Source organism: Esox lucius, chromosome 17 (genome assembly GCF_011004845.1).
Source record: "Esox lucius isolate fEsoLuc1 chromosome 17, fEsoLuc1.pri, whole genome shotgun sequence".
In the NCBI taxonomy this organism is placed as follows: domain Eukaryota; kingdom Metazoa; phylum Chordata; class Actinopteri; order Esociformes; family Esocidae; genus Esox; species Esox lucius.
In genome coordinates, this window is record NC_047585.1 from 5,452,511 (window position 1) to 5,464,845 (window position 12,335).

Below are 12,335 nucleotides of genomic sequence, written 5' to 3' on the forward strand. Positions count from 1 at the left end.
TCACTTATGGTCATGAGATTGAAAGGACAAGATCCCGGATACAGGCGGCCGAAATGAGCTTTCTCCGCAGGGTGGCTGGGCGATCCCTTAGAGTAGAGCCGCTGCTCCTCCAGATCGAGAGGGGTCAGCTGAGGTGGCTTGGGCATCTGTTTCGGAAGCCTCCGGAACACCTTCCCGGGAAGGTGTTCCAGGCCCGTCCCACCGGGAGGAGACCCCGGGGAAGACCTAGGACACGCTGGAGGGACTATGTCTCCCGGCTGGCCTGGGAATGCCTCGGTGTCCCCCCGGAAGAGCTGGAGGAAGTGTCTGGGGAGAGGGAAGTCTGGGCATCTCTGCTTAGACTGCTGCTCCCGCGACCCGGCCCCGGATAAGCGGAAGAAAATGATGATGATGATGATTGTACCATACTTTATAAGTTTCACTAAATGTGTGAATAACAAGCTTGCTAACAACTGCAAATGTGGGAGTAATGATTAATACATTTATAAAACAATGTGTGTTATATATGCTTCATTATAATGTGTTACAAAAGTCAATCAGGTAAATTAATCATTCAAAAACCAGTGCTGAAGGTATCTGTTTCTGCCACTGTTTTTCTAGGACTGGGCAAACTCTTCAGATACTCCAAATGTCTTCTTGTCTCCGCCTGGTTCTGCCTAACATAGTAGACAACATAGACAATAACCATGAAGAACCAGACAAACATAGTCACCAGCATGGCCACATCTGTAGTCTTGGTCTGGAGGCTACAGAAGTTCACCCCAGAGTCAAGCAGCTTAAGCAGGGGTTGACCCGCATGCTCCCCTGCACCTCCTGGGTCCTCCCAGCGACCTCCCTCCCCGGTGACTCTTACCGAGCTCTCACATATGATCCCACTGACTGTCTCTGCCTCTAGAATCAATGTCTCCATCAGCTCCTGTAACTTACAGTCGCAGTGCCATGGGTTGTGGTTAAGGCGAGTCTTGGCCTGTGTGGAGCCAAATTCTTCTCGGTTGGCAGAGCGCAACTGATTGTGTGAGAGGTCAAGGAGACGGAGTTCAGAGTTCAGGTGACGCAGAGCACCAGAAGAGAGGGTGTTGATGCGGTTGTGAGAGAGGTAGAGGTGCCGCAGGTGGGTTAGCTCCCTGAATGAAAGGAACATAAGAGGTCATGTGAGAAACCAAATTATCATAACGCAGAACTAAAGCCAAACTAAAATATGTATTATAATAATGCCATTATTATTCAAAAGTAGCATAAAAACACAACTGTTATCTTCCTTGCCTGAACGCGCCCTCCGGGAGCGAACGGATGTAGTTTCTCTCTAGGTGGAGGGTGACTGTGTCCGGAGGAAGGCCCTGGGGGAACTCGCGGAGTCTGGCATCCGTACACAGCACAACGCTGCTCTCCCACATACAGTGGCAGCTGTCAGGGCACTGGGGGAGCACTGGAGGCAGCAGGAGCAGGAGCAGCAGTGTAAATAAGTCTTGTCTCTGCATGTGTCCCCTGCTCCTTCGCACTCCGGCGTCCTCTATCTTTCCCAAGCTCCCTCCCCGTGTTGTGTCTTTCTCCAGCCATGTCCCAGGACACAATCCAGTCCCCATTCTTCTCTCCTGGGAACCTTTTCTCCTAATAATTGCCATTCCTCTTCCTGTCCCTCGCTCACATGCACCTTTGTGACTTCCAGGCCTTCAGTTGGGGCACATGGCCTCACCATAGCCCCTGACACGCCACAGAGGGAGACGCCAGGGCAAGCTGAGCCTGGGTGAGGACAGAGCACAAAAGAGAAAGAAAAAGGATTATATATCAGATGGACCACTAGTGAATGGTAAGAACATGATACAACTACAGTGAGTAGAATACACGGACAGAAAATACATTGGGGTACAACACAGAAAACATGATGAGAGTATAGTCCACATAGAAAAAGCATCCACTGGCTCTACACTCAGGAGAAGGAAAGAAAAAAAAACACTGTAACCACAACCACTAAAAACACACACAAAAGACTGCCACTGGCTTTAATGCAGAGGACAGCAATTTTCATCATGAGTCTTGTTCTGGAGGCAGTTTTAAACTGAAAACAGAAAATATGTGATTGGATGATTCAGTGCAGAGCTTACATCCCAACTGTGAAGACAATGATTTTAAATGAGAAATGGTTGAGCTAAAGAGTTGTGGTGACGGTTTGAGTAAGGGCAAGCATTTTACCCTGGTCAAATGACCTGGCAGAGCAGTCAGCCTGCTTGAAATGTAAGTCAATTTGAACGGTAAACAGTAAATTCAGGTAGGAATCTGAAATGTAAAATTAAGAAAATATCTTAAATGCAGGCCAAGGTAGGAAACAGGTTTAACGATAATTTGTCTGGACCCTAGGACTAGATCACAACAATAAAGGAACTATTTATCCACTAAATACTCAGGTCGCATTGGTATATACAGTTACCTCTAAAAATGATTGGAACAGGATAAAGTTGAGCAAATTAGTGACAACAGGTGCACTGGAGAGGCAACAGCAAGACAACCCCCAAAAAGGGAATGGTTTTACAGGTGGTGGCCACAGACAATTGCTCTCTCCTTATACTTCCTGACTGATTCTTCTCTAGTTTTGCTACATTTTGCCTTGTCACTACTGGTAGCATGAGGAGGTACCTGCAGCCCATTCGGGTTGCACAGGTAGTCCAGCTCCCCCAGGATGGTACATCCATACGTGCCGTCGCAAGAAGGTTTGCTGTGTCTCCCAGTGCAGTCTCAAGTGCATGGAGGAGATACAAGGAGAGCTGGACAGGGCTGTAGAAGGGCGTGAACCCAGCAGCAGGACCGAGACCTGCTCCCTTTTGCGAGGAGGAGCACTGCTAGAGCCGTACAAAATTATCTCCAGCAGGATACTGGTGTGCATGTTTCTGACTCAACGAGGGTGGCATGAGGGCCCGACGTCCTCTAGTGGGACCTGTGCTCACAGCCCAGCACCGTGCAGCTCGATTGGCATTCGCCAGAGAACACCAAAATTGGCAGGTCCGCCATTGGCACCTCGTTCTCTTCACAGGTGAGAGCAGGTTTACACTGAGCATTTGTGACAGCCGTGAAAGAGTCTGGAGACACTGTGGTGACCGTTATGCTGCCTGCAACAACATCCATCATGACCGGTTTCGCGGTGGGTCAGTGATGGTGTGGAGAGGCATATCCGTGGAGGGTCGCACAGACCTCCATGTGCTAGCCAACGGTACCCTGATTGCTGTTAGCAACCGGGATGAAATTCTTATACTAGGGTGGCCAGAATGTGTAGGCATTTCCTGGATGACAAAGGCATTGATGCCGTTGACTGGCCCTCATGTTCCCCAGACCTGAATCCAATTGAGAACCTCTGGGACATTACGTATCAATGCATCTGACACCGCCAAGTAGCACCACAGTCTGTCCAGGAGCTCTCGGATGTCCTGATCCATGTCTGGGCATCAGCGAGACCTGGATCAGGGCCTCATTTTGTTACCTCATTTTGTTCTCAATGAATTACACCATGTACAGTAAAGACTTTGGTCTTTAATATGTTTTAGTTCATTGAGACCCGGTGTGAGATTTTAGTGTTCCCTTAAAATATTTTTTGCAGTGTATTTCTATTTCAAAAAGAGGTGTCATCATGATTGGCCACTCTAGGTTTTCTTAAAAAACAAATTGGAAATATAGGATACAAGTGCATCTTTTCCCCACACAGAGTATGGAAGATGGATCTGAAAGCAACTAAGTATACAAGGGCTCTGTCCACACAGATATCCACAAAGAAATCTACCAATTTACCAAAAACCTTTTGCACTGCCTTATTCTCAGTCATCAAACTTAAATCCCATGGAAAACCTTTAGCTTAAATTGAATAAGGCAGTCTTGTTAGAGCAGGCAGAAGGATCTCAAAGACCTGGAGATGACACAGTGACACTCTGAATGACACAGTGGTCAAACATCCCTTTCAATATCTTCTCCAGTCTAATGGAACATTATAGGAAAAGGCTTAGAGTTGTGGAATCTGTATAATAATGTAGTATTCTAAATGTATTCTAAAGGTATGTTTCACTGAGAGTTCAATGCGCCTAGATAAAAAGAACAATAAGAACATCTGTGTTTAGAGTCTCTCTTCCAGTAGGTTATGCTCTGGTAACCACAGGAATGTGAAATGTTTACATTGACCATCTGGCATGATGATTCGATATGCATTCTGTGCTAGATAGACATGCCCTTCAATGTATATAACCGCTAGCAAACATCTTTACAGTGAGATCGAATGAACATGTAACATCAGACAACTCTGCTGCAGTGCTTTCAATAAAGCTTCTCTTTCTCCCTTAAGTACAGTCTTACTAAGTTAACCACTACACGAACGATATATATTCCAACTGTGTTATCATCCTTGCAAGGGGTTTGTAAAGTACTGGGGGGGGGGTACCTTTTATATACATATTTTTTATTGATTTCCTTTCAAATACAATAGTAGTACAAGTACAGTAGCAGGTCCCTTGTAGCTCAGATGATAGAGCATTGCACTTGAAACAAAAAGGTTATTGGTTCTAACTCTTGCTATTGCAAGGGCAACTGAACATCTATTGTAAGTTGCTGTGAAATGGCTACTGAAATTACTACTTGTGTTTGTTCTTCAGGATAGAGTGTATGCTAAACTACGATGTAGCATATTACCTGTCATTTTAGCTTTCTACAGACTTTTTTTTCTTTGTTATCAAGGGTGCCAATAACTTGGGAGGTGACTAGATCTTATTGTTACACTGTGTGTACAGTTATTAGGCAAGTGAGTATTTTGACCATATTATTTTCATGCATATTTTCCAATTCCAAGCTGTATAAAGTTGAATTCTTATTGGATTTAAGCATATCCAGTGATGTGCGTTTGTGTAATGAGGGAGGTTGTGGCCTAAGGAGATCTACACCGTATATCAAGGTGTGCATCATTATTTGGCAGCTTCTTTTCCTCAGGCAAAATGGGCCAGAAAAGAGATTTAACTGACTCTGAAAAGTAAAAAAAAAAAGTAACGTTTTCAGAGGGATGCAGCACTCTTGAAATTGCTAAGATATTGGGGCGTAATCACAGAAACACCAAATGTTTTGTTGCAAATAGTCAACAGGGTCGCAAGAAACATGTTGAGAGAAAAAAAGATGCAAATTAACTCCCAAAGATTTGAGAAGAATCAAGTGTGAAGCTACCAGGAACATTATCCTCCAGTGCCACCATATTCCAGAACTACAACCCACCTGGAGTGTCCAGAAGTACAAGGTGTCAAGTGCTCAGAAACACGGCCATGGTCAAGAAGGCTGAAACATGACCACCACTGAACAAGACACATAAGTTGAAATGTCAAGTCAGGGCCAAGACATATCTGAAGACAGTTTTTTATGAACTGATGAGATGAGAGTGATTCTTGATGGTCCAGATGGATGGCTGGATCAGTAACGGGCACAGAGCTCCACTTCGAATCAGATGCCAGTAAGGTGGGGTACTGGTATGGGCTGGTATTATCAAAGATGAACGAGTTGGACCTTTTCGAGTTGAAGATGGACTCAAACTCAGCTCCCAAACCTACTGCCAGTTTTTAGAAGACACTTTAAGCAGTGGTATAGGAAAAAGTCTGCATCTTTCAAAAAGACTATGATTTCTATGCAGGACAGTGCTCCATTGCACGCATCAAAGTACTCCAGTGCATGGCTAGCCAGTAAATGCCTTAAAGATGAAAGAATAATGACCCCCTTCCTCACCTGACCTGAACCCTATTGAGAATGTATGGGTCCTTCTTAAACAGGAGATTTACAGTGAACAGTGTATGGGAGGCTGTGATTGCTGCTGCACAAAAGGTTGATCGTCAACAGATCCAGAAACTGACAGACTCCATGAATGGAAGGCTCATGACTGTTATTGAGAAGAAGGGTGGCTATACTGGTCACACATTTTTATTTGTAAATTTAGAATTCATATTCTCACTTTAACAGATAAACAAGTGAGATGGGAAAATCTTCGTTTGTCATCTAGTTGCCCAATAACTGTGCACACATATTCTCCTAAGAAAGTCACTTTTACTTTCTTTAATATTCAGGTATGAGGTTTATTAACATTTTGGATTGATGGAGAGCACTAGTTGTTCAATAATGAAATTACTCCTCAAAAATACAACTTGCCTAATAATTGTGCACACTGTAGATTCCATCACATCCGAGCTATGGGGAAAAACCACAACGCTTTGGCAGTGTCTGAACTCGTTATAATTGAAAAAATCCACAAGCGGCTCCTCATGTAAGGTTATTGCAGACCTTGCCATGTGGTGCAACAAAACCAAGTGACTTGATAATACAATCCCATGCACCCTAAATCACTTGTTCAACCAAATAAGTGAAAGATAGACAGGAGAGATGTGGGGGGATTACGTTTCAGGATACACACAGTAACATTGGGAATTAAAAACTTAAAACCAGATTAAGCCTCTTCATCTGAAAAACCCTCTATCACATACCATCACAACTGGCTCACAGAGGCACACTGCCTTCTGAATTCCAATGGCGATATGAATCTCTTTTTCAAGAGAGCCCAGAGGAAGAATTTGGTCTAGCATGGAACAACAAACTATACCTCCTGGTTGAGTTGGACATATGTACTGGCCTAGAAGGGAAAGTACACATTTATCAAATGATTTATGGCAGAATTTATGGTGTTCGAGCAGTGTGGACGAGATGAACTGGAACTATTTATTGGCCCAATAAGACAGCACAGAATGTGATAGTTGATTGACTGTATGAGAATATCTGAGAAAACTATGGCTATGGTCCTGTTTAGAATCTGGCCTAGCCAGGTTTTATGTATTGCATATGCAAAAAAAAGCAAACAACAGAAGCAGAAAATGTGTACACTGCCAATCAACTGCATTCAAATATATTAAATGTGTTTTTATGCAAAGATCAAAAACAGCTTGGGCTAAACTGAAGCTACCTACTGGCGCAGCAAAGTAAAACAAACTTCAGACTTCTAAGAAACCAATGGGTGTCTTTAGGAGAATAAATTAAATGTGTTTATCCCATGATCAAAAGTAGCTTCAACAAACTATAAGTTAACTGGTCTCCTCAATTACGACTTTAGGACAATATATAAATCCCAAGATTATTGTTTCATCGTTCAAATAAAGACATTGTTTATCTTTTTTTTTAATAAATAACCTCTAAATAAAAATATGGACTGAATAGAAGCTTGATAGGGTTTTGCAGTGTCTTTGAAAAAAATATGTATCAAACCAGTTTCTAATTAAAACCCTTATTTTATCAGGTAAGTTGACAGAGGACACATTCTCTTTTGCAGCAACAACTTGGAGAACAGTTACCAGAGGAATAAAGGGATGCAATTGAAAACTATAGATCACAGGTATTCAACTCTTGACCTCAAAGCCAGTTCCATTTAAATTTTTCATTTTAACTCTCTAATCAGAGTCTGATTTAAACCAGGGGGTGCAATTAACGATGAGGTGGAACAGAAAACCAGCAGGCTCCGGACCTCAGAGGGAAAGAGTTGAATACCCCGGCTGTAGATGATTACAGATTAATTCTGGGACTATTTTAATAAACCTCCCATTTTGGGCTGGAAGTAATAATATGTGCTTAATAATATACATACAGTGGAGAGAACAAGTATTTGATACATTGCCGATTTTTGAGGTTTTCCTACTTATAAAGCATGTAGAGGTCACATTGTATGATTTTTTTATTATTAATTAGCATTTTATTGCATGGCATAAGTATTTGATAGATTAGAGAAGCAGAACTCAATATTTGGTACAGAAACCTTTGTTTGCAATTTCAGAAATCATATGTTTCCTTTAGTTCTTGACCAGGTTTGCATACACTGCAGCAGGAATTTTGGCCCATTCCTCCATACAGACCTTCTCCAGATCCTTCAGGTTTCAGGGGTTGTCGCTGGGCAATACGCACTTTCAGCTCCCTCCAAAGATTTTCTATTGGGTTCAGGTTTGGAGACTGGCTAGGCCACTCCAGGACCTTGAGATGCTTCTTACGAAGTCACTCCTTAGTTGCCCTGGCTGTGTGTTTTGGGTCGTTGTCAAGCTGGAAGACCCAGCCACGACCCATCTTCAATGCTCTTACTGAGGGAAGGAGGTTGTTGGCCAAGATCTCGGGATACATGGCCCCATCCATCCTCCCTTCAATACGGTGCAGTCGTCCTGTCCCCTTGGCAGAAAATAATCCCCAAAGAATGATGTTTCCACCTCCATGCTTCACGGTTGGGATGGTGTTCTTGGGGTTGTACTCATCTTTCTTCTTCCTCCAAACACGGTGAGTGGAGTTTAGACCAAAAAGCTATTTTTTTGTCTCATCAGACCACATGACCTTCTCCCATTCCTCCTCTGGATCATCCAGATGGTCATTGGCAAACTTAAGATGGGGCTTGAGCAGGGGACCTTGCGTGCATTAGTGTGTTACTCATGGTTTTCTTTGAGACTGTGGTCCCAGTTCTCTTCAGGTCATTGACCTGGTCCTGCCATGTAGTTCTGGGCTGATCCCTCACCTTCCTCATGATCATTGATGCCCCACGAGGTGAGACCTTGCTTGGAGCCCCAGACCGAGGGAGATTGACCGTCATCTTGAACTTCTTCCTAATAATTGCGCCAACAGTTGTTGCCTTCTCACCAAGCTGCTTGCCTATTGTCCTGTAGCCCATCCCAGCCTTGTGCAGGTCTACAATTGTATCCCTGATGTCCTTACACAGCTCTCTGGTCTTGGCCATTGTGGAGAGGTTGGAGGCTGTTTGATTGAGTGTGTACAGGTGTCTTTTATACAGGTAACAAGTTCAAACAGGTGCCGTTAATACAGGTAATGAGTGGAGAACAGGAGGGCTTCTTAAAGAAAAAAGAACAGGTCTGTGAGAGCCGGAATTCTTACTGGTTGGTAGGTGATCAAATACTTATGTCATGCAATAAAATGCAAATTAATTATTTAAAAATCATACAATGTGATTTTCTGGATTTTTGTTTTAGATTCCATCTCTCACAGTTGAAGTGTATCTATGATAAAAAATTACAGACCTCTAAATGTTTTGTAAGTAGGAAAACCTGCAAAATCGGCATTGTATCAAATACTTGTTCTCCCCACTGTATAAGTAGAATAACTATCATACCTCAGTTAGCCATGAAATTACAAATTTGTAAACAATTTCTTTTAATGACATATTGGTATAGACAGTACATGACAGAGTACACAATTTTCAGGTAGAATTTTCAGAATACCCACCTTCACAGACAAGCCTGTAGTGGAATGCAGAGTGCAATGCACCTAGCAACCCTATCTGTAAATAAAGGTACCAAATTGGAATCAAGATAGGATTATACATTATATCAAGCTAGGGAAAACTACATGAGACTCAACTCACTAAACCTGGATAACTACGGGAGAATTAGAAGCATGCTTTTATTTTTACATGCATAAGAATGTACTGTGTTTATCCTAATCAGAGGAAATTTTCATATTCACCAAGCGAATCCCCTGTGCCATCTGACAAACATAGCTTCAGTACGTTAAAAAAAACATCAGACATTACATATCACACCAATTAACACATTAAAGCAATACGTTTCTGTGTTGGGGGACTAACCATTTTAGAGATGGTGTGAAATTGAGATACGAGAGAGATAGGTAGGAGAGAAAGAGAGAAAGGTAGGAGAGAAAGATAATGACATTTCCCTAGGGCATTAGATTGAATAAAAAAGATGGAAAACGAGCCCAACCTCAGTTTATAAAAGCTTTCATCAATAGTACAGCTTATCTTTAGGCTATGAATGAAGGGTTTCTGTTAATGGCAGTAACTGGTCGATTTTACAGATAACGGAATTCACTCAACACTTAAATGATATTATCCTCAACATTAATTTAAGAATACCCTCGAGCTGTAGTGTAAATGCTATATGCGCGGTAGTAGGAAAATATCTCGTATAATAATGAAAACATCTCAGAAAAGCCATTCATGGATCACACTAATATAGAAAAAAACTTTAACCCAGTTTAGTCATACAAAGAGAGCGATTATTATTGAGCGTTTATTGCAAAAATAACATAATTTGATATTCTGTATGTTTAAAATGTTTACCTGTGACGTGTAACCTCGGAAAAAATTAAGTTGAAATGTCTCTTCCTCCAGAGGATCAGTCGATGTGTCCGACAGAAATATGTGGTAGCCTATTCGCAGACTATGACAACTCAGATATTTTCATATGAACAATATTCAAAAGTTTGGGAAACATTATCCACGTATTTTAGCTCCATAACTGATCATATCAAACGGATACACCATTTGAACACAATACAATTTAAATTACAACTCTCTCACTTGCTCTCTCCCCAACCTTTTTATTTAAAGGGGCCGTTGTTCTACTAATTTCAGGTGGTATTATACCCTAGTTACAAATGAGGGACTATAGTGTGCAACCTGTTAGTTACAATTATTAGTCATTCATACACGATGAAGCAAGTTAATAAACAAGCATTTTGAAGTCTTAATTGATGGTTATATTTTTTGTTCTTGTCAATGCATCTGCTTCCTATAGAGTATAGCGTTTGCCAGCTCTAGAAAGGTATAATGGCAAAATAACATTGTTACACAGCAAAATAGGGAGTTTTACAGTGCAACAATCCTCATTGCTGCCATTACGGATGGTATTTACTTAAAAGTAAAACGAAAAATGGTCTAGTTCTAACACAATTACAACAGCACAAATCATCTGATCCAGCATTAGAAAAGTTTCTCGAAATTATCATTAGCTTACATACTAGCTTATATATTTATAGTAATTTCGTTAAGTAGGGTAACTTGGGGGGAAACGCCCCCCTTAAGGGAAAACTGCTTACAACTTAATCAAATGCCAAACTGTGTAAAGGGTGCATTTTACCCCACTATCAGGGCAAACACCCCTCCCTATAGGGTAAAATATTTTACCCCCAATTAAGATGAATTCCATATTTAGGTGTCAGAATCATTCTATCAATGTTATCTATACCAGTGAAATTAATTTAGAATTGATGTGTTTTGACATTTCTGTTTGCAGAGGTTTGTAATGGTAAATGCCATAGACTGAAATAGTATGAGTCATAATCCCCATAAACCCTTGCAGCACAACTGGAGAAGCGTTTCTTTCGGTTCTTGCATCATTAATTTCTTCCATAGGGAATATTTGATCCACTTCAAATGAGGTGTGTTTTGATTTGGCTTACACCAAATCGCCATTTTCATAATCGTGTAAATATCGATTAGACAAGTTGAATTTTATCAGTGATGGCTAAATATAAGTACATGTTTGTAGAGCTAGCCTAATTGAATCAAATATTTTGACAAACATCACCTGTTCTTGGTGAGATGTACACAGTTGTCAGAATGCTTAGCCAGAGAAAGTTAACGAAACATATGCCTAATTTGAAGCGATTCTAAAATGGTGAAATGTCAAATGGACCAATATCCCATTTTGCCGCTGGACTTTATGGGGATTATGACGTGCTGACTATTGCAGTCTTGGAAAACCCTCAAAGGCCCTACCCTCCTCACCAAAAATACAGACAGTTTTGAAATTGAAATAAAAGTGCAACTAACTGCAATGTATGGTGATATTTTGGATGCTGGAGTAGCAGAAAAACATCTTTGTAAGGGTTGCTGTCATGTAACCACTGTGTGCAGATGTTGAAATTTTGTTAAGCATGTTGACATTTTGTTAGTCTCGTTTCTCTCATTAATTCAGATTATTCTGATAGAGATTAAAAGGTTGACCATGTGATTGCCAAGGATTGTCAGACTGGGTTTGACGGGAGTAGGCCCACATAATCAAAAAAAACATTTCTAGTCCATTTCCACAGCTTTAACTCTGTTAAAGAAAAGCAATACAGTGAATAGGCATTTCTTTTTTCTATCTACTTAGTTTTCTATGTGTATTTTGAAGGTGTTTGAATTCCTTCCTATATTTTATATTGGATCGACAGATTTCACTTTAGGTCCACAAGATTTGAAAAGCTGGCACAATACTATAAAAGTGTCTGTGCATAGGCAAATCTAAGTGAAAATATTTACATTGAATAAAAAAGTGGACCAAATAATACAACTAAATTACTTTTACACAATGAGTTGGCACAATAAACATTTGCCACTTACCTCTGAATGGACATCAAACAATCACTACCATAGTCTAATGATTGATTGGAAAACACCTGCTTTGGAGTTAAAGGTTACTAGGTTGTATTATTGCCTTTCCATATAGCATTATTTCAAACTCTCTGGAGGGAAGAAATTGCTTAGCATTAAATAATCAACCAATGGATCATCGACTCCC

At 41.1% G+C, this 12,335-nt stretch overlaps 1 protein-coding gene across 3 annotated transcripts; it reads right to left on the minus strand.

The window, feature by feature from the left end:
• Positions 1-341: 341 nt before the first annotated feature.
• On the minus strand, positions 342-11,390 carry LOC105030569 (leucine-rich repeat-containing protein 3). Of its 3 annotated transcripts, XM_034287125.1 has the most exons (4): positions 10,112-11,390; positions 9,259-9,313; positions 1,264-1,740; positions 342-1,124 (listed from the first exon to the last, which is right to left on the minus strand). In XM_034287125.1, the coding sequence occupies exons 3-4, from the start codon at positions 1,620-1,622 to the stop codon at positions 554-556; spliced, it is 930 nt and encodes a 309-aa protein (XP_034143016.1). In that variant the 5' UTR covers positions 1,623-1,740; positions 9,259-9,313; positions 10,112-11,390; the 3' UTR covers positions 342-553. The 3 variants fall into 3 exon arrangements, with proteins under 3 accessions (XP_034143016.1, XP_010902805.2, XP_010902806.2); XM_010904503.3 differs by lacking the exon at positions 9,259-9,313; XM_010904504.3 differs by lacking the exon at positions 10,112-11,390 and having other exon boundaries at positions 9,259-10,098.
• Between the last annotated feature and the right edge of the window lie 945 nt (positions 11,391-12,335).